This window comes from Podarcis pityusensis (genome assembly GCF_964106645.2).
Source record: "Podarcis pityusensis genome assembly, chromosome: 4".
NCBI lineage: Eukaryota > Metazoa > Chordata > Lepidosauria > Squamata > Lacertidae > Podarcis > Podarcis pityusensis.
In genome coordinates this window covers 23268694-23295295 of record NC_138027.1, presented here as the reverse complement: position 1 = coordinate 23295295, position 26602 = coordinate 23268694, and the positions used below count along the sequence as shown (strand labels likewise).

General features: G+C 40.0%; 1 protein-coding gene across 1 annotated transcript in view; it reads right to left on the bottom strand.

Moving 5' to 3' along the window:
• The window catches only part of RNF17 (ring finger protein 17), a 39045-nt gene extending 12812 nt beyond the window's left edge, over positions 1-26233 (bottom strand). Inside the window, exons 1-20 of the mRNA XM_081001773.1 lie at positions 26137-26233; positions 23550-23650; positions 22540-22711; positions 20983-21059; positions 19909-19983; positions 18730-19004; positions 18128-18283; positions 17661-17850; positions 16336-16507; positions 15392-15582; positions 13798-13936; positions 12630-12789; positions 11713-11828; positions 7040-7160; positions 5897-6017; positions 5187-5411; positions 3213-3363; positions 2761-2879; positions 2260-2350; positions 121-230 (exon numbers count right to left, since the gene is read on the bottom strand). Coding sequence (XP_080857899.1) covers positions 121-230; positions 2260-2350; positions 2761-2879; positions 3213-3363; positions 5187-5411; positions 5897-6017; positions 7040-7160; positions 11713-11828; positions 12630-12789; positions 13798-13936; positions 15392-15582; positions 16336-16507; positions 17661-17850; positions 18128-18283; positions 18730-19004; positions 19909-19983; positions 20983-21059; positions 22540-22711; positions 23550-23650 — 2762 coding nt within the window. The 5' untranslated portion in view covers positions 26137-26233. The remainder of the gene's footprint in view (positions 1-120; positions 231-2259; positions 2351-2760; positions 2880-3212; positions 3364-5186; positions 5412-5896; positions 6018-7039; positions 7161-11712; positions 11829-12629; positions 12790-13797; positions 13937-15391; positions 15583-16335; positions 16508-17660; positions 17851-18127; positions 18284-18729; positions 19005-19908; positions 19984-20982; positions 21060-22539; positions 22712-23549; positions 23651-26136) is intronic.
• Between the last annotated feature and the right edge of the window lie 369 nt (positions 26234-26602).

Sequence of the window (26602 nt, the reverse complement as noted above, 5' to 3'; positions counted from 1 at the left end):
AAGTGCTAAATACTTCCTTTGAAGTCACACTATTTCCTGCCTTCAAGCGATAGGGAGTGCTAAACTCACTTGGAGACATCCAGCACCCAAGAGAGCATAAATATTCTGAAAAATGCATACCTTCTTTTTCTAAATGCCAAACCTTCTTTAATCATGTATTCCGAAATGTCAGTATATAGCCCTCCATCTTTGCTAAAAACTTTCACAGGTAAAGGTGACGTGTTACTTTCCTGGGATAAAACATACTTCTTGTAAGAAAAGGCAGCTATTGTTGGTTTTGTATTACTACTATAAAGTGAAACAAGGTTCTTCAGTGTGCAGCGACTGGCCAAACCATCAAATTAATACACAGTGAACGGCTAGTTTACTGACATATGTCAGGAAATGCAACAAATCCTAGATATTTGTGCTGAGTTCAAAACTTCTATATATTAGTAAATGAAATTGTAAACAGGCATAAGCTTCTGTGAGAGGAGTATGGCTAACTTTCCAAAAATATGTATTTATGATTGGACCGAAGTAGTACTGGATTACCAGATTGAGGAATAAATGGGAAAGGAATTGAGTAGACTATTAGTATTATTAAATTAGTATTCTGCCCTTCATCTGTAAATTGCAGGGTAGTTCACAGCATAAAAATGTAAGATAAAAACACAAAACATGTAACAAAACAAGATCAAATTTTAGATCTTAAAAGGCCAATTGGGTGAAGATTAGTGAGAAATGTTTAGAACTGAGGCATCTTCTGTTTATTTAAAATGTGTTCCCTTCACCACCAAGGCCTGATTTAAACCATCCTGAGCAAGTACAGTGACAGAATTTGGGAACCCTCCATATTCTAATCGATGGGATAGGCAATTAGAAAGCCAAGTACTGGCATCCAGACTTACGACAATAATTTGTATTCCTGGTCAAAATAAAAAAAATCCTTCCAGTAGCACCTTTAAGACCAACTAAGTTAGTTCTTGGTATGAGCTTTCGTGTGCAAGCACACTTCTTCAGATACACTGAAACAGAAGTTGCCAGATCCTTCTATATAGTGAGAAGGTGGGGAGGGGTATTACTCAGAAGGGTGGTCTCCCATTCCCACCACCCTTCTGAGTAATACCCCTCCCCACCTTCTCACTATATAGAAGGATCTGGCAACTTCTGTTTCAGTGTATCTGAAGAAGTGTGCTTGCACACGAAAGCTCATACCAAGAACTAACTTAGTTGGTCTTAAAGGTGCTACTGGAAGGATTTTTTTTATTTTGACTATGGCAGACCAACACGGCTACCTATCTGTAATTGTATTCCTGGATGTTTTTACAGCTAGGATATTAACATACATCATACAGAACAACTGAAGATAATGTTGCTGACATCTCTGCACGATACTCTTTGCTAGATATTGAACACTGGCCTAGATGTCACCCTGTTTGCAGATAAACCAGATAGAATCATCCATAGCTATCTTGCATATTTGGACACAGCCATAACCTTTCTTGCAGGAGGGAGTGACCAACCCCAAATGAAGGGTTCTGGGATGCAGAACGTCAACTGCAACCTCCCAACAGTGTTACTTTACCCCAAAGGCACACTCCTCCATTGCCTCTTGAAACAGATGGATGCCAACCAAAGTATTTGCTTGTAGAGCAGGCTCATAACTTAGGTGCATTTTACTTGCACAATTTCAACTTTACACGCTTGGTGGCTGGCCGGTTGAAATCACAAATTAAACGCCGAAAATTTTATGCCAGGAAGGGCTTGCTGACAAGCCAACGTCTCCTTAAAATGATCTGCCCGCTCCCTCAACATAAGCTGGCAAGTTTTCACTAAACTCAATGGTTTCCAAAGGAGACTTTGATGTTGGCTGAAGTGTTCTTAGCCAACTACCTGATTCGTTGTCATTACTTAACCAACTGGTTTCTATCACAGCAGCCAGATTGTGCTCTTTTCACTACAGGGAGAAGCTAGCAAAAATACTGGCCAATTCTAGTTCTAACAAAGCAGAACCACACATACATTTTGTCACTTCCTCCCTAGAGAGAAGTGTTCAAGGTTGTGTGAGCTAAGGCATATTCCAAGTCTCCATCCATACAGAATCTTGGGGGCCCGAAGTAATAGAGACACACGTTCCAGTATCTTAGCCAACTACATACTCCATGTTTCAGTTGTACAAAGAGGTTACAATTCTCCCCCCAAAAAACTTGCACTGGTAAATCAGACATTTACTACTACAAAGCTCTCTACTAAAGTTAGGCCTATACCGCCACTAACCTGTATTATTAGGTTTACCACAGCTCCAGTTAAGTAACGTGCAAGAACATCACAGGCAGTTCCTGTCCACTGCTCAGTCCCACCAGCTGGTCTAAAACAAGATGCATAGGGAGGAATGAAATAAAAATCATTTCCTCTCAAATGCTACCCTCTCCCCTATTGTTCATACAATTGCTGGAGAGGACACAGATCTTCCGGCAGGCAGAACGTCTGTAACAGCATCAGTTCGATTAAGCATTATGTTTTTCAATTGCCCAATGAGTCTCATTCCTTCTTTTAAAAATAGAGAAATTTCAAAGTCTTGTTGACAAATACAAATGCTGCCCAAGGAGTACTGGAAATGGCCACTCCTAGTGCTTCTACATGGCATGTGAACACATGGTATAGGAGATACAGGTTTGGGCACCCTGCTTCAGGCCCAAGTTCAAATCCCAACACCGCTGCAACACTTGCAGAATGGGAGGAAGCATGTTCCAGAACCGAATGAAACGGACACTTTACCTGATGTCTGTTAGTGAGCACTCTATAGCAAGAGGCTTGTGCATCTTCAGATTCTGCTCAAGTTCTCTTAGGGAGACAGTATCTATAGTTTTAGTTATGCCAAAGTCAATGAGGAACACCTGCAAAAGACAGGTGTAAGAAAATACAGTTCTTCAATAGCCCAAATTAGACTTATCACAGACCTACAAAACTCTGGCTGGCTTTGTTAGGAAACTTCCCTTAGCCGGCTACAGAGTACAAACCTCATTATGATACTGCAAAAATCTCTCATTCATTTTCAAAAGAAGTAATACATCATTTAGCCTGTTTAACTGATTAATAAGTTAAGTTTTTATCTAGGATAAAGAATGCATTAAATTCCACATATTAAATCACTAAATGAGTGCTTCCTAGTCATAATGAACGCAGTGATACTTATCTACATAAAGTAGTGATTTTATAATGGCATTTACCTCAAGTTTACTTTCTGAAACAATCCTGCAGATTTGGCCTCTCTGCCACTGATTCAGATCATGTACATAAGCAGCACAATTCATATCAATTTTCCATTCAACTATTTCTCTTTCTGATTCCAAGTAAGTGGCTGCCATCTTTTCCTGTAAACTATTATAAGTAGCCAAATAGACAATCAAATCTACATTGCCAGTATTGTTCTGAAAGAAACATACTTTTCTAAAGGCTAAAGATCTATACAGTAGGGTCAATAATTTATTTAACTGTTAAGATTACAACTGTACATTATTTTCCAGTCTTGAAAATAATGCACAATCTCTTCTGCTTTGTGCGTTTAGAACCCACGCTTCACCATTTAGTTCCAAGGACTTTAACAAATATGACATTAACACAAAATAATTAGCAATATTTCTAAAGGGGAACTCATAAAACATGAAATCATAAAGCATCAATAAAACTGTACATGTGATGTCATTCCACCCCATGGACCTTAATCAGCAGCAGTAGCACAAGAAGGGACTCATCTCAAAACGTTCTTTCAAATATTTAAACCCCAAGTTGACCAGGACTTTCTTTATATGTCATCATAAGAACCTAAATTGGCAACCAAAGCAATTCTTTTAGAATCTGTTATATGAAACCAGACAGTGGTGCCCATTAACCAACGGTGCATTTCGCAACATCTGAACCTTTTTCAAAGGCAGCACCACTTAACAACACATTGCAATCGTCCACTGCAGCTAGTCTCTCTCTGTTTGGGAAAACCTATAGCTAATGAACCAGCTCAAGCAGAGAATAGGCATCCCTAGCTACAGAAGCGACCCAGGCTTCTAGTGACAATATAGCCTCTAGGAGCAACTCAAGCTACGCACCTACTCTTTCAAGAGGAGTCCAACCTCATCTAGAACAAGGTACCTCTTCAAATCCAGTATCCAAGAACCCAGAACAACTTTGTTTTGTATGGTTTCAACCGACCCACAACCAGCCCATAATGCCTCTTCCGAGTCAGATGGAAGAGGGGGAATTTTCATGTTGTCTGCATATTTGATGATACTTTACTCCAACTCATTTTTGTCAGCAGCTTCATACAGATGTTCAATACCATGGGAGTTGGGATCAAACCATGCAGAATCCTGAAGGTCAGTTTCCACGCGGCTGAGCAAAAAAGCCCATTACTATTTTCAGAAACCACCCCCAGCAGGTAGAGTGGAATCCACTGCAAAACCATGCCTCCAGCCCTAAATCACCAGAGGTTCTCCAGGACACTGTGGTCAATGGTACAAAAAACCACTAAGTTCATAAACCATAACCAGGGCTGCATTCCTTGCATCCTTTCTTCCAGATAATTAATTTGCTCCTAGTATGCTTGTAGCTGAACTCCCACCATCATCTTGAGCACGTTGTCCAAACAGAACACGGAGCACTTAGCTTGAATGTTCCCTTCGCAGAGTAGGCAGGAGCAGGCCAGAAAGAGTTGGTTGCTTTCTTTCACCGTTTATGTCAGGTAAAGGGATGAAAGGACCATAAAAATCTGGTCCATCCCAGTTCTGCATGAGGATAGGACCAAGTCTTTCCTGTCCCCATACATGTGTATGTCTATTCTATTTATTAATCCATCTATGTAAAATATTTTTCTGTCTTTAACTTTCAAGCATTGGCGTGCCAGCCACCCACAATCGGAAGTGGCCAACATGCTGGGTGTCTTGCCACTGGTACACATTAATCACAAATACAGCAAGTCCCTGGAATGACACAACATTCTGATGACTTTCTGTGGTCCTCAGGGGTTATTTTATGGAAAAAACATGGCACACTGGCAGCAAAGACTCCTTTCTTAGTTTAATGGTTATTTTCATCATCATCCTGCAGGAGATGTGGAATACGTAAAATTATGCAACAACAATTGTAAAAAATGAAAAGAACCAAAAAGCATGAAGTGCTCTGACCCAGGTCAAGTGGGAAAAAGAACTTACCTTTTCAGAATCTGTTCTGATGACATCAAATGCACGTAGAACTTGCTTGGGGACACAACGTGACTAATTCGCACTTGCAGTTCTTTGCTGCAATCTAATTTTGTACCTTCAAACGGTATCGACTCTTCATTCCCAGGCTGTAAATTATCTCCATGAGCTTTGAATAGTTCTTCTGGAGTAGGATCCCAAACTTCATGATGTGATTCGGTAATCATTTTGGTGTCACTGTAGAATTTGGTTTTATTTAGTTTTTTGTTTCATCTGCCAGTATCAGACAAATAGAAGCAGAAATGCCCTCCACAAAACATGACCAACAAGTTTTAAACAAAGACCTGGTTGGCATGTTTAACATTAAGCCAAACCATGGCTGAGTGTAAACAAGCAAGAGTGATGGTTTACAGTAAAAATAAATTTTTAAAAAATCACCACAATGTCACTCTACCCTTGCTATGCACAAACTTGGGCTTGTGGTGTGATTTGTCTTGCTCCAAAATGAACCATGAGCTGTGAACCAAGGTTTGTTTCTTGGCTTAGTGTTCAGTTTGTTTGGAATGAGACAAAATCGTGAGTCTAGGTTTGTACACATCTCAAAGCCGAGCCATTTAAGCACTACCTGAGATGACATTACATACACTTCACTGAGGCTGCTCGAATTCAGAAGTTGCAAAAAGATTATGAGCGTGTTGAAGTTAATGAAGCAGCACACTCACCTTAATATATAAGATGCCAGACCTTCATTAACCAAGAGGCTGTTAACACTCCAAGATGCCTTTGGTGGCACACATACACTTTCATAGAGCTCAACAGACAGTATATTGTCTTCAGATTTTTCTAGAGGTAGTTGAAAGAGGTTTAAGTTCAAAATATCACAGGAAAAAAATTAGCTACGAGTGCTGGAGAAAGGAGGCGGCACGATGAAGGTCTTAGCTGCGAACCATTTTATTTTACTTCATTATGTTGGGATTTTATTGCTTTTACCTACTGTGATTTTTAATTGCTTTTGCATTTTGTAAGCTATCTTAAAAAGTTACGTAGAAAGGTGAGGAACAAAGAAAACCAATTACTTAATAAAATGTAGTGCCTGTGTATTTATGTGACAGATAATTTAAGTCTCTGCATTAAAAAACTGGATTATTTTTTTTAAAAAGTGTTCTGAAAGCCTCCGAAATTTCCAAAGCTCCACATTCTTACAAATAATTTTATCTCATTTGTCACCAAAATGGTCATGTGATGTAGGTTAATCAGATACTGTGACTTAAGATTACAGGTAGGTAGCCGTGTTGGTCTGCCGTAGTCAAAACAAAACAAAATAAAATCCTTCCAGTAGCACCTTAGAGACCAACTAAGTCTGTTATTGGTATGAGCTTTTGTGTGCATTTTGAGTATCTGAAGAAGTGTGCATGCACACGAAAACTCATACCAATAACAAACTTAGTTGGTCTCTAAGGTGCTACTGGAAGGAATTTTATTTTGTGACTTAAGAGTTAGCCAGCATGTTTTATGGCTGAATTCCAAATACTTGCCCCTCCTCCCAACTGGAAAACCATTGATTGGGTTGGGAATAAGCTGCCCTGGTGTTGCTGGCTGGACATAGCTGAGCACCCAGCTAATCCAATTAGGTAGGGAAAGGGAAATAGTCCTACACCAATGACCAGAGCAGCAAGCAGTCCTAACATCATTAAGGTACTTATCCCAAGGAGAAATTGAGACGTTCCCTGACAGGCTGGATAGGAGGCACTGTCCCTATCAAGTTGCTGTCCACTGAGTGATAATGGATGATTTGGTTTTTGAGCCAGCAACTCTATTTGGCTCTCAATTACTGAATAAGTTACTCAAGACAGGCGAACACTTACCAATAATAAAGCAGAGCATACATTTATCTTGAATTAGTTCTTCAAATCTGTCCTTTGATTTACTACTCCATTCATTTGCTCCTTTATTTGGTGTGATATGGGCCAACTTGCACCTGATGGCCTAAATTATAAAACATAGCCTAATTTGTTTATTTAGTTTCAATGCCATCGTTCCTTTAATGAAACGATGTTGCCATAAAGCACCAATGCTGCAGCAAGCAAAGGCTCTAGCAGCTCAGCCAGCTGCTTGTGGCTGGAAAGCCAGACAGGATGTTTGTGACTGTTGCCATGGGAACAAAGGGGCAGTCCATTCTGTACTGAGCACCGGATGTTAGCTCAGTGTGTGTGTGTCATATGACCCGTACTGGATGTACTTGGGAGGAGTTTTCTTCTTGCTGTTGTTGAGTGCAGACATGATTCTCTGTACTGATGTAAGAGGCAGAAATAAATGATGTAAATAGTTTTCTGTCTGCTTCTTTCCCCTCCCTGGGGACACCAAAGGGGAGAGAGGAAGAACGGTGTGTTCCTCTCATACATCTGAGAAGAATCGCCGGACCTCGCCTGCTTATCAGCAGAGTGGTGGAGATGCGGGGAGGTCGACAGGAATATCTGCCGGTGCCTACGCTGTGGCACATTCCTCTGACCCAGGCAGAATTCCAACAGTGGCAGCCTTCGGATGGTTGCGATTCATCAGACATCTGCATGAGAGGCTGGTGGATTGTCCTCCTCTGCTCCAAGGAGGAAGAGAAGCGTCTGAGAAATGCCAGAGGCTCAACAGACGGCTGGTGGAAAGAAGAGGTGTTTTCCAGAGCAACAAAGTTCAAGGTATGCTGCATTTCGGGCTAAAAGTGTGAACGCAGGAAGATTAATTCCCTGGTTCACGGAGCTGCGTTTCAAAGAAAACAAAAGCTCCGGAGGAAGAGGCCTGCAGCTTGAAGGCTGAAGCCTGCATTCCACAAATTTTTGTGGTAGATAAGATGTCTTATTGAAATGCATTGTTGCTAGGTAACGGTCCTGGAAATTTACTGGCTGCGCAGAAGGCTCTGAGTGTAAGCCTGGGAAAGCGAAACAAAACCAGAGAATGTTTTGGCTACAAGGTTTACGTGCTCTTGGAAGGGACTTTTCAATAGCAGCCTGAGTTTAGCTGCCAGGTGCAAAGAGCGTAAACAATTTGCAGTTTGCTGCGTGAGAAAGGCAAAAACGACTGTTGGATTTTACAGTTTGTTTGACATTGTGAGCAGAGAGGCTTGGCTTCAAGATGGATGCCAAGAAAGGGGGAGCTTTGCCTTGCCCACCTCCCCTGACCAACGACAATTATTCATCTTGGTCTGTAAAGATGAAGGCCCTGCTGCAGAATCAGAGGCTTTTTGATGTAATTGAAAACCCCATCCCTGCAGCACCAACCAGAGGTTGGGAGTCACAGAATGTAAGGGCCAGGACTGCTATAATTCTGTGTGTCTCAGATGATCAGTTGGTGCATGTTCAGCATTTAGAAAATGCGAAAGAGGTATGGGACACGCTGCGTACAACGCATCAGAGAGATGCTGGTTCTTCAGCGTTGCTGTATTTTGAGAAATTGACCAATCTGAGACTTGCGCCTGATGGAGATGTTCAAGCGCACCTGACAGAAATGAAGTTTCTGCGTCAACAGATGGTGGAACGCAATTTCCGTCTTCAGGAGGAAGTGTTTTGCTTCATGATGATAAACAGCCTTAGCCGCACCTACAAGGTTGTTGCCAGTCAGCTTGGTTCCCTACCGGCCGCGCAGCTGACCGCGGAGAGAGTTTGTGCTGTGGTCCTGAATGAACACGACAGACTTGCTGCACTGGAAGAAAAAGACAGGGGGAGGGAAGAACAGAGTTCTAATTCCCCCACTGCTGATGCTACTGGAGAGCATGGTGTAGCATTGAGTGCTGTCCGATGCTACAATTGTGGACAGACTGGGCATCTACAGCGAAACTGTAAGAAGCCGCGCCAGTCAAGAGGAGCAAAGAGCAGCTCTACGAAGCCTCAGGCGTCAGGCAAAAGCCGTTCCAAGTGCCAGGTGAAACCTGCAAAGGCTATGATGGCGAAAGGAACCACGCCAGATGTTGGGAACGCATTCATAATCGACACGGGCTGTACAAAACATTTGTGCCCGCACAGAGGACTGTTTTCGACGTTGAAGAAGCAAAGCTTCACTGTGAAACAGGCCAACGGTCAGGAGTTGGAAACGACTGGAATTGGGACTGTGTATCTTGAGAGTCTGAACTTGACTATAAGCAATGTTTACCTGGTTCCAGAACTGAAATTTAATCTGCTGAGCGTGTCGCAGATTGCAAAGAAAGGACTGAAACTGTCCTATGATGCTAAAAGCTGCAAGATCTACAAAGATGGAGAACTGTTTCTTACTGCCAAAGAGAAAGATGGACTGTATTTGTTGACTTTTGATCAAAGTGATTACATGAAATGTAATTCTTCTGTTTCTAACGAAATCTCTCTTGCAGGTGTGACCAGTGTGAGCACCAGGAAGGTGACTAAGACCAAGAAGGTCGACAGAGCATTTCAGCGGGTGTATGCTGATGTGATTGGTCCTCTAGAACCATCTAGAGGCAGTGCAAAGTATTACCTTTTGTGTGTGGATTGTTTCACTAATTATTCTTGGGTTTATATGATGGAGAAACCACAAGAAACTTTAGAAAAGTTTCAGGAGTTTTGTGACAAGGTTAAAAGTATGCATGATGCTAACATTGATTGTCTTTTCACAGATGAGAAGCAAGTTTTTCTGTTACAGAAGTTTCAGAAGTTCCTGGATGGAAAAGGGATAGACCACAAAGTGGCAGTTTCGCAAGAAGCGTGGAACAGGGGGGTCTGTGTAAAAGTGAACAAAGAATTGCAAAAGGGGATGCATGCGCAATTGCTGAGTTCACATTTGCCACATGAATATTGGGCCGAATCGCTAGCGTCCTATCTTCATGTGTGGCTGAGAAAAGTCTCAAAAGACTTGGGAATTTCTCCTTTTGAGAAGCTGTTCAATAGAAAACCTTCTGTTGCCTACTTTAAGGTTTTCGGGTCTCATGTGAGAACAGAAGCTCCAGGTGGTGTAAAGAATGCCAGAGGCATTTTCGTAGGTTATGAAAAAGGTCTCTACAGAGTAATTTTGTCTGAATCTGGTCAGGTGATTCTCACAAAGTTTCTAGAGAGTGCTCCTGAACAGGAGAGGTTGATTGTTCACGCATTTCCCACAGGTGGCGATTATGATGATGATGATGATGAGTTTGATCTTATTGAGTTCAGTAGTACTGATGATGACAGCGATAGCTCAGACAGCTCAGTTGTCACAGTCATTGAGAGGAAATCTCACATAATGACTAGACCCTCAGAAGAGGAGGATGAACCATTGATTAAGCTTAGTACTGGTTCTCCAGAGAGTTCAAAGGTTGAACCAATGAGCAGAGAGGATCAGAACCTCATACGCAGGTCTGAGAGAGCAACGAAGGGTGTACCACCCAAGAGGTATTCAAAGGAGTTTGCTAACCTTGCATATGTTGCTATTGTAAACGACCAAGGACAGGTTGAAGCTGTGTCTGAGTCAGAGACAAAGGCACAACAGAGAGTTGTTAACCGAGGTAATGCGAAGTCACACAACCAGAGAGGTACATTGGTTAAACCAGTGGCGGGTAGTTCCAAGGGTGGAACTGAAACAACAGGGGAATGTTATAAATATAACAACTGTTTGTTTTCTTCTCTGGATGACGCTTTGCTCGCAGCACACATTGATACTTTAGGGGGAGTATGTTACCATAAAGCACCAATGCTGCAGCAAGCAAAGGCTCTAGCAGCTCAGCCAGCTGCTTGTGGCTGGAAAGCCAGACAGGATGTTTGTGACTGTTGCCATGGGAACAAAGGGGCAGTCCATTCTGTACTGAGCACCGGATGTTAGCTCAGTGTGTGTGTGTCATATGACCCGTACTGGATGTACTTGGGAGGAGTTTTCTTCTTGCTGTTGTTGAGTGCAGACATGATTCTCTGTACTGATGTAAGAGGCAGAAATAAATGATGTAAATAGTTTTCTGTCTGCTTCTTTCCCCTCCCTGGGGACACCAAAGGGGAGAGAGGAAGAACGGTGTGTTCCTCTCATACATCTGAGAAGAATCGCCGGACCTCGCCTGCTTATCAGCAGAGTGGTGGAGACGCGGGGAGGTCGACAGGAATATCTGCCGGTGCCTACGCTGTGGCACATTCCTCTGACCCAGGCAGAATTCCAACACTTACACAGGGCTCCCAGCAATCTCTAATCTAGGCAACAATTAAGTAAGCATCTCCTGTAGTGCTTTCTTGCTATAGCACAAAGTATTCTTGGACCCACTGCTGAGACACAGGGTGCCTACCTTTCGCACAACGGCAACTTGCCCTGCTCTTAAAACATGTCACTTGTGTGCAAATTTCTTTGGCTCTGCATGCGTTGGAGGGGAGAGAGATTCTTAGAGAAAAGCTTGACACACGGCTCACTTCTACCTATTACATTTATCACATTGTTAGAATTTAGTGGACACAGAATTACACTTTATAAGAGGAGATAATTCACAAGCATTAGGAACTGAACTCCAAGCTGCGTAGAAGGTGCTTTGTCAGGAATACACAGCATTCTGCATATTTAGATTTACCTCATGCGGGATGCAGTTCTAACTTACCTTCGCTGGGAGGGCTAAAAACTCATCTTTGATTTTACGCATGTCTTGCACATTTATTTTAGCAGTGTTCCCAAAGTCAACATATTTAACCTCAACTTCTTGGTGGCCTGGCAATCCTTTAGAAAACATTATGCGGTTAGGAATCAATGATACGTGGACATTATAAAATTATAGGAAACATTTGTGTACACCTACAACAATAACAGTCTCAGTCCAGCCGTACCTCGGTGATTGAGGTGAAGCATTAAGGAGAGCGATGTTACTGCAGATACATGTAATGCCATCTGAGCTCCACACACAAACTTTGAAATCAACATCACTTCCTTCAAAACCATCCATCAAATACTGCATACATGGCAATTTTTAATAATGGCAATATCAACACACAAGAGTCAGATGCTCTTTTACATTATTAAACAAAGAGAATTCATTAACCTGTTTTTCAGTAAAAAATATCTATGGTTTTATGTTATATTAAAAAACTAAGAACGGTAGCATGTTAATGAACAAGTTACAGCACCCCATATCAGAAATGGCAAACCATGGTTTAACACTTGCCCCACAGATCAGAATTAAAACCTAAATTTTGAAGTGGGTTTCAGATTCTCATTTGGAGCTCAACTGTGAACCGTCGTTTGCCTGTTTTTGCTGCAACTTCAACCTACCTATGGTTTAGCACAAACTAGAAAAGTCAAGCCATGTGGCTATTAAACCCTGCTTCATTGTAGGAAAGATGGGTGTATTACTTGGACATAAGAAAAAGAAATCACAGTGGGAGAATGAAATGGGAAAAACCAGCATTCATTTAAAACAGAAAATGAATTAAATAGGTGTCTTGAAAATATAGAGGTGATTTTATTGGGGGTAGGGGAAGCGTCAAAACAAAAGTCCTCTAACCTAATACTACAGTTACTTACCAACAACCTGTGCCCTGTACCAAACTCCATCCTCTTCGAATTTTGCTATGCATGGTTGACCCTGGACCGGACAGAGAATTTCCAAGCCAACTCTGCTGTCATTTTTATATACTTCCTCAACTTTGCTCAGAAAAGCTGCAAATTCTGGACCCTCTTCTACCTAATAGAACGGAAACAGTATTAATCCCTATGAAAGCCAGTGTGGTGTAGTGGTTAAGAGCGGTAGTCTCGTAATCTGGGGAACCGGGTTTGAGTCTCCGCTCCTCCACATGCAGCTGGGTGACCTTGGGCCAGTCACACTTCTTTGAAGTCTCTCAGCCCCACTCACTTCACAGAGTGTTTGTTGTGGGGGAGGAAGGGAAAGGAGAATGTTAGCCGCTTTGAGACTCCTTAAAGGGAGTGAAAGGCAGGATATCAAATCCAAACTCCTCTTCTTCTTCTATGGATTGCAGTCAACACACTCTTACTAAATGTTACATCACACAGAAAGTCAAACTGATGCACTCTGTACCTAAAGTACTCGATTTTACATCTGCTGAAGAAATTGGGGAAAGTAGCACATGACACACTGAAGCCAGACTGATGCGTGAAGATGCATATCAGATACCTGAGAAAAGGCAGCTGATATGGAAGACTTGCTCAGTTGACATTGCAAATTAATCGCATGCAAGGTGGAGAGCTCTTAAGCTCTTTCCATGCCGAGTTTTTCTGGCACGGCAAGAGTTTTTAAGCTCTCTGCCTTGCTTAATGGGCTTTGGGAGGGCCTCACATGGGCTCATCATCCCCATTAGCATCTCACAAGAACCTCTCAGAGCCCAATAAAAGCAAGGCAGAGAGCTAAAAAGTATCTAGGTTCTGAGTGATCTATATATAAAACAAGCACTAGAAAAAGATCTATTAATGTATTTTATACATCTGAAATGGTAACTTGAAAAACATACTACTCCCAATTTCCAGCAATAAACTTATCTTTTTATGTTCCAAAATAGAAAGTGTAAAGCATTTCAGGAAGCATTTCTTTTTGTAAAATAATTTTTATCAATTTTCCATTAATAATATTCCAATTAATAACAAAATTAATAACACATCAAATCATATCATACCAAATCTCAGGAAGTATTTTTCAATAATGTCAACACAAAAATTAAATATACTGAATAATACTTACTAGCTGAATGTAGAAATCACCTGGGCTAGTAATATAACTAACAACAATGGTGACTTCTGTATTTTCCTCTGGTATCGCAGGTGCCCAGTACTGCAGAAATTCAATGTTTTCAGGTTGATCAGAAACTTCAGCACGAAACCTAGTAAAGTAAGAATCTAGAATGAACTGCTGAAGTCAGCCACAAGAGGAAGTTTTCTATGGCCCCCACCACTGCCTTTTTCTAGAAAAATAGGTGCCAGTGCTCACGATGAATTTGTTACAGTAAGTGCCACAATTTTTAACAATAAAAAGAAAGGAGGTGCCGATACTGTGTACCCTTGAGCACCCCTTGAAAAAAAGCACTGGCTTCCACTGAATTCCACAGAACCAATTTAATGACCTGCATTTGAAACACATTTGAGAAGGCGCAAGACATACTGTATTTTCCCTTGTATAAGACTGTATTTTTTCCTAAATTTTTGAAGTTTAAAATAAGAGGTCGTCTTATACATGGATAGCGCATAGTGCATTTTCTTAATTTTGGGTTAAAAAATAGAGGTCGTCTTGTACATGGGGGCGTCTTATAGACGGAAAAATACGGTATTTGTGTTTAAGACTGCAGGCAAACTATCACAATATAGGAACAGGCACAGCCGACAGTTTCCTCTTTCCTGACTTTCTAGTGTTGCCCTTTTCTGCTTTGCCTTCGCCCAGTTGCAGCCTCACAAGAACAAATCAGCAAACAAAAACGAAATGCCCATGACCAGTAAGTAGGAACAAGGTCTGAAAGTTACTGGGCAAGCCCAAGCAGTTTATTTCATGAGATGGAAATGAAATGCCATTATTTGGCAGGTAGAGTAGGATATGCAGATATTGGGAAGGATCGGACTTCATTTACACAGAGACGCCGCCTTCAATTCCATGTCTCTGGTAGAGGCACTGATCAGTTTAAAGATATAAACTATGGGGCTAACATGCTTATATCCAGATTTCGTATTACTGTATCTTAAGAAAAACATAGCATTTACATCTTAAAATAAAAAATTGAATCATAAGACATTTATCCACTCTGGAAGGTGGGGAAATAAACTGAACAGATTAAGGGAAACAGGATGATGGAAAAATGGCGAAAACTGACTTTAGGTCCCTTCCAGTACCACAATTCTATGATTCTCCATTCTCACCCTCACTACACCAAATCTTTTTTTTTTTTTTTTTTTTAAAAAGGTTAGTGGTATTTAACAGTTAGCGGGCTTTAGTCAATTTGTGGCCAATTCTTGCTCTCTGTTATAAAGGAATACAATCGTACCTTGGCACCCGAACGGCTTTAGTATTCAGTTTGAATGTGAAAAATAAAGTGGCTGAAAGCCCAAATGGAGAGAACAATCTAGAATTTTAGTAATTAAGCATTTGCAGCTAATCATGCCAGCAGCAGAGAAAAATAAGATGTTATCATCTTAATCTAGTCTTTATAGCAGACATAACCTCCCCCAACACAACCACACTCACCTAAAGTGTGTTTCATGATTTCAAGAGGAATTAGTTTTAATTAAGCACATTTTAAAAAATAACCCTATTTTATCTCTAACCCTGAAATGCTTTGTACTGCATATACCTTGCCAAGTCCATAAAAACTAAAGCATCTCTGAGAGATACAGGCATGTCACTACTTATTTTGTTTGCTGGTGGTTTCATCAGATCAACAATAAGCACACCATCCTCTTCTCTGAAGACTTTCATTAGAACAGCTTTGTTTTTTACCATTTTCAAAAATTCTGTCCTTGCTTTTCTGCTCCAACCTTCAGCCTATTGCAGGGGGAGAGAGAAGTTCAGAATCCTATCCACCTGCAGACTTTAGGATTTAAGTACAGTACCAAGAACTACTAAATACCCAATATGTAAGAAAACTCAGGACTTAACCACACTGTTATGTACATTGCATGGCATCCAAACACATCAAGACTTTTAAAATAATAATTCAGACACCATACCACACCAATTAATTGTTTTCCAAATTGAACTAGCAATGTTTACTCATAACTGTTCTTTGAATGGGTATTCTGTGCAATCACAAATAGGAATGATCTATGTAGAAGAAAGGTTGAATCTTCTAAAACATGGGTAGGCAAACTAAGGCCCGGGGGTCGGATCCGGCCCAATCGCCTTCTAAATCCAGCCTGTGGACAGTCCGGGAATCAGCATGTTTTTACATGAGTAGAATGTGTCCTTTTATTTAAAATGCATCTTTGGGTTATTTGTGGGGCATAGGAATTTGTTCATTTCCCCCTCCTCAAAATATAGTCTGGCCCCCCACAAGTTCTGAGGGACAGTGGACCGGCCCCCTGCTGAAAAGGTTTGCTGATCACTGTTCTAAAAAGTTAGGCACATTAGGTTATTATCTTTATTGAGTACAATACAAGAATTACATCATTACGAAGGAAGGGAAAGCCATCTCAATCAGGAAAAGTCAGAATATGAACATTCAATTGTTTCTTAAAAAAAGATATTATCTAACTTCTCTAAGAATGCAGAAGTCCAGACAATATAGTTCTTACTTACTGAATCTTTGGGAACAATGTCCTTCAGGGAGCACTGTAGTGCTAAATGATTTATACCACTAAGTTGTGCCTCTATATGTATGTCAGGTTTCTTCACAACCAAGCAAAAGTCTTCAGTCACTATATATTCTAGAGTGATATGTTCTGGATTAATGCCAATGTTATTTGGTACGCTTGATGGCAGAAAAAGAAGATAACAAATATTATTTCTCAATATAAGCTTGGAATAAAATGCTTCAATATCAATAGGCAGATTTTTTAAGTCTAAAAAGTTTTCTGTTTAAGAGATGCTTTACTGGGAACAACTGAACTGTATTATTCAAAAGAGATTATAAAAAGCAAATCAGCAAAATATTTCCTATCTGCTCTAATTAAGATAGTTTTATAATAAGTTGTTTTAGACCAGCTCCAACTATAATCTACTCCGACAACGGCTCTTCAGTTAAATGGATCAGATGATGGGACAGAGCTCTGTAATAACCCGCGAGATGTTCAGGAATTGAACCCGAGGTTTTCCATGTGCAAAATAATCAAGCTGTTGGGTGGCTCATACAACTGATAACCCCTAGGTTAAGACTACTGCAGTATGTTGTACGTGAAGTTAAAAACAATTTGGAAACGTCAGAACCAAGGGAAGCCAATGAACTCATCCTGGAATCATTGGGGTGGGGGTGGGGATTTGCAATTTTCTCGCATTACACACCAATGTAGTTCTGCATACATGTCCCCTAAACAAGCAGAAACCATGGTATCATTTGTGCATGGCAAACTGACAGGCATAGGACCACCCAATTTGGAATATGAACTGGGGCCTACGTGAAGAAGGCAGGAAGGTCTATTTGTAAAATTTCCCTATACCTGGCTTTATGGTGGTCTGGCCCTAGTTAAAATATTGTAATCAATACTTGGGTGGGGGAGGAAGAACCGGATTCTATGCACAGAGCCAGATTACATAATCCATCTACCATGAATGGATGTAGAAGACTCACATGTTCACGGAGGACTTACATGCAAAATTCACATCACCGCATGCAGTTAAGAGATAGCTAGCTTGTGATTTTTTTATATTTAATGCCTAAACACTATGTAGCAATTAACTGAGCAAATTATGCACTCTTATTGTTGTTCATTTCTGCCTTATGAAGATTGTTTTTGCAGCAGGTTGTCTTGAGATTCTCCTGCATAAGGCAATGAACAAATGAAATGGTAATGAGGCTTTAAATCCACTCTCCTTTTCATCACTAGAAATTGGTGCACCTTATACATTGCCACTAGAAAGCAATATGGCAAAACCACCATGTGGCAAATAAAGGCAAAAAAGCATACCTTGAAATAATCAAAGCTTCAATATGCCCAAAGTCCACAAGGAATATTTTCATCATTGCTATATCACAAATTTTGTACTTTGTTGGACCACGGGGCTTCAGCTCGTTTGTCTTCTGCAACGGCATCAGTTCAATGATTTTTCCACGACACCATATTCCATGTTCCTTGCTTTTAACAAAGATTCTTGAACCTGAAATAAGTTTCAGTACACAATTTGTTGCAAAATATTCTCATTGAGAGGAACATTTGAGATTAGGCAATCTATCACAGCAGCCATTTTTTGGTGGTATAGTAAAGAGACTGATTTCCAAATGAGTTCCTGGGTCCAAAATGACTGCAGACCTCTACTCTACAATATTAAAAGGTTACTTAGTAAAACCCACAATATTCCCCTCACTGGAATAAAAAAACAAAACTCTGAAATTATATAAACATTATTAGTCAAAAGATTTGAGAAGTGTTGTTACCTAGTTCCAAAATGTCACTAGGGTAGGACTTTTTATGACTGCAGAATTGCCTCAGAGTTTTTTCCAAACGAACAGCTGCTTTCTTCTGTGAAACTTTTCGAACGTAGAAGTGGCAAGGATTTAGAACACTGCTGACAAAAACTAATTCTGGAGCATCTGTGTGGTACAGAGTGGGTAAGAAAGGCAATGTAACAGTGAAGGAAGATCATAGGGAACATTTATGCACACTACTGAAAAACAACATTTTGAGACAGTACAAATTAATAAGTTTGTATTGTTACAGAAAGGGTGACATGCACATTCTGAAATGATTTGGTGCTCATTTCTGAGAAATGATTTGAACACACCAATGAATGTGCAAACATGCCTTTAAAATATGCTTCTTCACTTAATCGATCAGTACTTTATTAATGAAATCAATTATGTAATAACTGATTTCATTAATAAAGTATTGATTGATTGGTAGATCCCGTACAGCTGCAGCCTATGTAAGAAAAAGAATGCATCAAGAGCAGGTTGCTATGTACTTGTAAGAATATTGTTTTAAAAACGAAGGGAATTAGCCACACAACTCTGGCAACCGGTTGGAAAGTTCTACTCACTTTCTTGATCATCTTCAATGATTTCTTCAATTATGACATCTGGAGAGGATGCTGTCTGAGGTAAAGCAGAAATGCATTTCTGAGTGAATGGAGGAGTCATTTCTTGGAGGTGGGTATAATTTCCTTCAAGACATGCATCAGATTCTGGCAGAAGAGCAACTGTGCCAATGTCTTCAACAAGCGGTTCAAGGTTTGCACTTATATGAGATGGAACATCAGTTCTGAATTCCTCTTCCATATTGCTCAGTTTTAGAAGGCTGCCTTCAAAACTGCACCTAGATTGACAAATTGTTCAGAAAACATATCTTAAACAGTAGCCATCACTAACATGGAAGAGCAAACACTCGGTAGAAATAATAAAGTGCCCATAGGGTTTCAAGATGCACACGTAACACCCATTAATATTTCAGATCCATTAGGTTTGAAGGGGAGTACAAGACAGGGCAGATATTAAAAATACTTCATTCCCAAAGTGTATTTTCAATATATTAATGGGACATTTTGGAAGTTTTATGCGGGATAACTCACCACCCTGCTTGTTACATAAGATAATGCAGCTGCTAGGATCAGAAAGAGGTTTTAATTTTCCAGATATTAGGTTATATCTTAAGATCTACTTGTTGGCATGTGTAAGTTTCTATAGCCTGCTCCAGCTAGGATGTCTTCCCCACCATCACAGGGCTATCTACTACTAAATGACTAGTAAAAGGTATCATTTTGATTTGCTGTATATTATTACTTACTGTTTTTTGGTTTTTTTAATGCATTGATATTACTTGTACACAACCTTGGAAAAACAGCATCCTAAAACATGGCGTATTATTAGTAAGCAAGTCCTAGGCTTTTAATTATTATTTTTGCACGTTACATAGCAACTCAGCAATTTTTAAGTATCACTCATGACTACAAAACTCGTAAGGTTTTCTGATTATATCCAAGCTATCAAAAATCCTATTCATGATCAGAACCTCAGAACTATTTGAGCACTACTCTCCAGTTTATTTCTGTATTGTTTCTAGGTAAACTGCTTAGTTTCTACCCCAGCACATTTCCAAATAAAAAATATCCCATATTACTGAAGTACCAGATGACGCACAATGATGAATGCTGAGAAAATTGATAAACCTGAAAGTGCCCTTTTTATATTAGGAAAGCTAACACCAAAATAGAAGTACTTACATGTTAGGTGTATCAGGGAAAAAAATCCCCAGGTTTTCTAACATGGGAGTAATCTTTTCAGAGTCCATGTGAAACCTATATTAGATATACAGGAGGTTCAATTGTTTGCAACCACAATAATTCATTCAGGACAACAGCAATTTTTAGCACCATAAATCTACTACATTCATAGCACAATTGTATGTTAATGCCTCAAGATCACAATCAGATTTAAACTGCAAAAACCCACAATCAGAATTACTCCCAAAAAACAAAAACACGTGATAACCACCACCATGTATGCCACAAGTAAATACAGCAATAAAAAGCGTTAACAGTAAAAACCATTTAAGAAACTCCTGCTCTAAAGGCCTTCCCGGTTGGCTTTTAAAAAATGTTTTAAAGCATCCAGCGAAATGCCAAAATTGGCAGTGTTGTGGTGACTGCCAAGCGTATCTAGTGAGTCCTATTTTATAGATTAACTGACGCTACTGAAAATGACCTGCCCTGTGCATAAGTAGAACTTATTCCCTAAAAGGTGGAAATCTGATGGGATCATCTCTCCAAGCTCTCAGAATCCAGGAGGGGGTATATAGGTGAAGGTTCTCTATAAGGCATGGTGGGTAACCTTTTTTTGGCTCAACCACAGACATTCACCTTTGGCCAAACCTCTGGGAGCTGCATGCCAGCAGTGGGTGTGGCCACCAGTGTATGTACATGGGCATGTGTGCGCATGCAGATACACTCCCACTCAGTTAATTTATGCATGTCAGCTAACATGGGAGGGGGACCACCCATTTTCCGGTTATCAAGCCATCAATTTAAGGGCTGAGGAGGGGGCGATCTGCATGTTCACTGGGAGTTAATGAGAGTTGTAGTCCAAAACATTTCTAGTGCACCAGGCTGATAGATCCCCCATATAACATGCTGAACTCCAGACCTCCTGCAAAGGGTCGAGTGAAGTATATGCAACTCTTAATTTTATTTATCAGTTCTACAAATTCAGTATGGTTTTTTTTAAAGGTGCTGTAAGGCAATATTTTTAAAGCTGCAGTAACTCTGCTATCCACACTAAGTAATTCTATGAATGTTTACCTTGGAAGTGCTCTTTTTTTCAGACGATCTAGTTTTAAGATGTCTTCCTCCAAAGTCATTTTTAAGTTGCAGAGAACCTAGAATAAGAACATCCTAATTTAATTTACAGTAAAATATAGCAACTAATGGGAGCTGAGCGTGGTCTTGAACACTGGAGAGTTAGCGTGAAGTTAGTGATGTCCCATTTGATTTCAAAGGAAACAATTTCAAAGGAAACAAGTCCTGGCTGGTGCCCACATTGCTGCCCTAAAGATTTCAGAAAGGATGATTGTGGAAAGGCTGCAGAAGTAGCCGTTGCTCTGGTCAAGCATGACTTAGGAGAGGTGAAGGCAGATGCCAAGCCTAATATGCTGTAGAGAAATAAGTCTTGAAATGGCTAGGATGAACCTTGAAACTACAGTGGTACCTCGGTTTACGAACTTAATCCGTTCCTTTCACCCATTCTTAAACCGAGGCACGCTTTCCCTAATGAGGCCTCCTGCCATCAGTGCTGTTTGTAGACCAAGGTAAAGTTCACAAACCAGAACACTACTTCCGGTTTTGTGGAGTTCATAAACTGAATTGTTCGCAAACAGGGCTGTTTGTAAACGGAGGTACCACTGTACTTCTCTGAGGACGTGGTGTAAAAGGGGGTGAATGCCTAAAATCTGTCTACAGTGGTACCTCGGGTTAAGAACTTAATTTGTTCTGGAGGTCTGTTCTTAACTTGAAACTGTTCTTAAACTGAGGTACCACTTTAGCTAATGGGGCCTCCCGCTGCCGCCGCGCGATTTCTGTTTTCATCCTGAAGAAAAGTTCTTAACCCGAGGTATTATTTCTGGGTTAGCGGAGTCTGTAACCTGAAGCGTATGTAACCCGAGCTACCACTGTATATGTATTTTAAGTACTCTGTGCACATCCAGCTTCTGCCATGCCTTTTCAGAGGGATGGAAAGGGTTGGGACAAAAATGGTAAGCTCTTAAGATCTATGAAAATGTGCAGTGGCTTTAGGAATAAAGGAACCAAAAGAACCCTGAAAAACTAGCTGAGGCTACAGACCTAAATCAAATGATCCTACCTTGAATGCTTCTATCACACTAAACTGCTGTGACTTTTCATCAAAAAGACAATGCTTTCCGTAAAAAAACAATTCAGTAAAAATAAAAACCAAGCCAAAGAGGAAAAATCTTCTCATGACAGCTCTGACATGAGAAATTAAAGACTAATGGAGAAAGTTCATTATTTCCACTTGCTTAAAGACGTGTTGTTTTTGTTTTCAGTCAGCTATATGAAGACTTCACTGGCTCGCAAGTTACCACAATAAGCAAATGAGTTCAATTCCTCTGCTTAATTGATAAAAAAAAAGCTAATGTAAAATGTTGGGCTATCAACAATGCTTGAAAACTCTGCAGTAGCTGCACTGTTGTCATCTGGTTGTTGAAAATTGTGGTTGTATTACTGAGAACTGCTTTGAAAAGATATGTTTCCTGAAAATAGGATATAAAACTTTCAAATACATACATACATACATACCCAGAAGGAAAGTTAAGGAATCAAATGATTTAATATTAAAGTTACCTGATTTAAATTATGGCAAGGCTTTAAGGAATGGGTTGCTTTTATCTCCCTTGCCATTTTTATGGCTCCATCCAAACTGTTTATTTTCTGCATAACCGATAACTGAACACTATGTATATCAGTTATATAGTAACTGGTGTTCATTATCAGTTCTGTCTCCAGTTTCCTTTTCCTAATTGAATACAAAGAAAATCAGACCTCAGAAAAAGTTGATCACGTTACAAATAATAACTCTGAATAGTAAACTATATAAAACAAACATACAGTACTCACGTTAAAAATAAGGTTTTGGTGATATTAAAATTACAAACTACAGAAAACGCCAGATTTATATTTACTGGGCGATAACCAACTAAGACGTACTCAAGAGTAGATCCACTACAATGAGTGCACTCAATGGATTTCTTGAATATGATTAATGCTGGATAACTATCACCTATTGTCCTCATAACAAGCAACTGACTGATACTGCATATACCACACGAAAATGCATCCTTAACAGCCAGCTCTTCATGCTGAACACATTCTAAATGCTCAAGGGCACAAGACGTGCAAGCTGCAAGCATCCATAGCACTCCAAACAACAACTTTAGTAGAAATGAAACTGTAAAAATCATAGGGAAAAAAGAGAGAGAGGTGCAAGAGGAGGAAAATTAGAAGGTGGATGTTTTGAAAAATTCTTGTTTTGAATATGCAACTGCCTTTTAATTCATATGGGCATTCAGAAAAGTATTGCACTAAAGGACAATTACAGCAAAGGCAAAAATCTACCCTGAAACTTGATGGTCAAGTCTTTGCCGATAGCAACTCCATGGTAGGGTAAACAATGGATCTGAGCTCACAGATTCCCTGTGTCCTTCCAGGACTCCTGCTACATATAGTCCCTCCCACGTCACAGAAGCAGGCATTTTGCTAAACATTTTGCCACACAGAAATCTGCATTATTATAGTTATGTAATACTTTTCAGATAAATTATTAACATCAAAGTAAAAGCTTCAAACCAGGTTACCTTGAATTTACGGAAGCAATAATATCTGAAAACGTGTCATTAATAACACCTGCAATCTTGCTTTCTTCTTCTTTTGCTTCGGTGATCAAATCCTCAAGCATCTTTTTCATATATATTTGGGGGGGGGGGGAGTGACAAAACAACAACCTGTAATTCTGTATGTGCTCTATAGCCAGCAGAACTAGATTTACAAATAATAAAAGCAGAATATAACTTTCAGGAACAACCTTCCCCTTTTCTCTCACATGGTGGCAGTAGTTGAGAAGTAGTGATGTACAAGAATACAAGGTTGAGGTTCATATTTTATACTGACTACAAGGATGATACGTAACATATAAGGTTGAGCAAATGATTATTAGTACCCAATTGTTTAAAGGTACTCCAGCAACTTTTAAGTATTCCTTCATCACTGGACAACACACAAAAACATCAGTTAATGGTGCACAATGCAGAAGAAATTATTAATGTTATGAAATGATTTCTATTCTGCCTTTGGATTCAGGAATCAGCAAGGCTGCTCACAGTATTATTTAAGTCACAATACAACTGGTAAAAAATGATCAGGACTACAGTACAGTCACAGTTAATACAATGCTGAAGACAAAATCTCTTTTCAGAACAGCCCTATATTGGAAAAGCAAAGAAGCAAGACAAACTTCCTTAGGGAGGAAGGTCCAAAGTTTGGTGCTACCTCTGAGAAAGTCCAATCCCTATTTTTTTTTTATGGCTAGCGCATCCGGGGCTTCAATGGAAGATGATGATGATATGCAGGTCTGTTCAAATGGGAAGCCAGTACTCCCTTGTTTTTGTTTTTATTTTATATATTGTGATATTTCCTGTGAACCGCCCTAAGACCTCTGTGTATAGGGCAGTATATAAATAAAATAAAATAATAAAATAAAATAAATAAAGTATTGCAGACCCAGAGAATTTAAGGTAATGGTTGGGAAACTCAGGCCCAGGGGCTGAATATGGCCCCCATGCCCCTCTATCTGGCCCCTGGAACTATCCCATGAGCCCTGATTCTGCCTGGCTGGAATGTGCCCTTGCTTGTCTGAATGGAGGCTAGAGAAGGCTGTGTGAACACTGTTGCGCAAAAGTAAAATTTAATTGTTTTGCCTACTTTTGTTTCTGGTCCTACCCATCACTGGTATGGGGCCCTCAGTATGCTGCTCAGAAGGGAAACACAGCATAGGATGGTTTTAACCTTTAAAACCAACACAAAACCCTCCAACACAGTGCAATTGTTAAAGCAGCCTTCCTTATTTAACACCCTGGCAAGTGGCACTGTGCACCATGTTTCCAGCTTCCATCTATACATTGGTGTTTAAAGCCCTAAAATGACTTAGGACCCAAATATCTGAAAGACCACCTCCATCCCTTCAGACTCTCTAGGTAGTTAGTTCCACCACCCACAGGAGTGCAGGAAATGCGGGCCCTTTATCTATGGCAACCCATAAACTGGGAAACTTCCACCCCACAGAGGTGCATCACACATCTTTGTTGCATAGCTATACTGAAGGCCCACCTCCCCCTGGCATTTGACAATTAAGGTGTTTATTTTGTGGGGCCCAATCTCTTTTCCTGAATCTGTACTGTACTGATTGCAACCATTTTATTTGCATTAATAATTGTATACTATATATGTATACTATATTGTTGTAGCTAGCCCTGGAACCTTATGGTAAAGAGCAGGCAGAAAATATTAATACATAATTGTGATTTAGAACTAATGTGGATGTTAGGGTATAAATTATTGTGGCTGCAGTCTTCTCTAGGAAAACACAAAGCTGCTAAGCCAGTCTAAAATGGAAAAATACACTCTTGACAACAGTCTCTACCTGAACATCAAGATGCAGCCTGAAGCCCAAGACTACAATACAGAGTCCTATGGGTATATGCAACTCTGTTCCAATACATGCTGTATCTCTATCCTGCTTCAGACTAATTCTCAACAGTACTTCCAGCCTGTCTGCATTAAGGTTCAATTTTATTCAACCTCATATAGTCAATCGCAAATGCTGTCCCAGAATTTTCCCAGGCTCCCAATGATAGAGGAGACATAGAACTATCATCAGCATACTGTTGACATCGCATTCCAGATTTCTGGATGACCTCTGCAGTGGTTTCATACAGATACCTTAGGCTTGCCACTGCAAGCTCCAAACACCACCTTCTGAGAGCTACCCTTCAAAAAGGACCAGGACCAAATGCAGTACAATGCCTCCCCTCCCAGCTAGGAGATCCAGGAGGATGCTATGATGGATGGGATCAAAAGCCAGTGAAAAGTCCAGGAGAGCCACAGGGACCCACTCTCATTGCTCATTTCGAAGCATTTTTAGTAATAATCCGAAGATCTCTGGAGGGTTCAGGGCAACCAATGAAGTTCTGTTTCAAAACCAGAAAGAAGCCAGAGTGAAGATCTAAAATAACTGGTATCCTCCAAGGACACCTGGAGCTGAGCTGACATTCAATTTTATAGCACCTTGCTGAAGTATTGTTAGAGAAAGAATTTCTGGGAACAGACATCAGTATAAACTAAAATCTGAAATACTTCAAACCAAGACACAGAATTCTTTTGGCCTACCTCCTCCGCACTCTTTAACCACCCAAGATTGTTTTTAGCGACTTCCAAAGCTTTCTCTATCTCTTGTAGAATTTTGCTATTCTGGGGAAAATAAAAGGATAACAATAAAATTAGCAGAGAGCTGCTTTAAAAAAAGGCCCTCTTAGCATTGTAATTCAATTAATTTTGATTATCTTTTTTTAAAAAAAATGCATGTGTATGTTGTTTTCAACAAGTAGCAGACAGGGTTTTTAAAAATAAAACCGGGGTATCTCAAAAGAGTAGAAATCAAGAATCCATACCCTCAGGCTAGATAATCATTGAATAATGTGGTATAGTCACTACAAGGTTATCTCTTTAACAGTTCATATTTCATTCTTCTTTAAAAAAAAACACAACCTAACACCCTGTAAGCTTTCCACACAATTGTTTTTTCATTCATGAATGCAGAGTTGTTAATCACTTCTTTCAAAAAATCCAGACATAT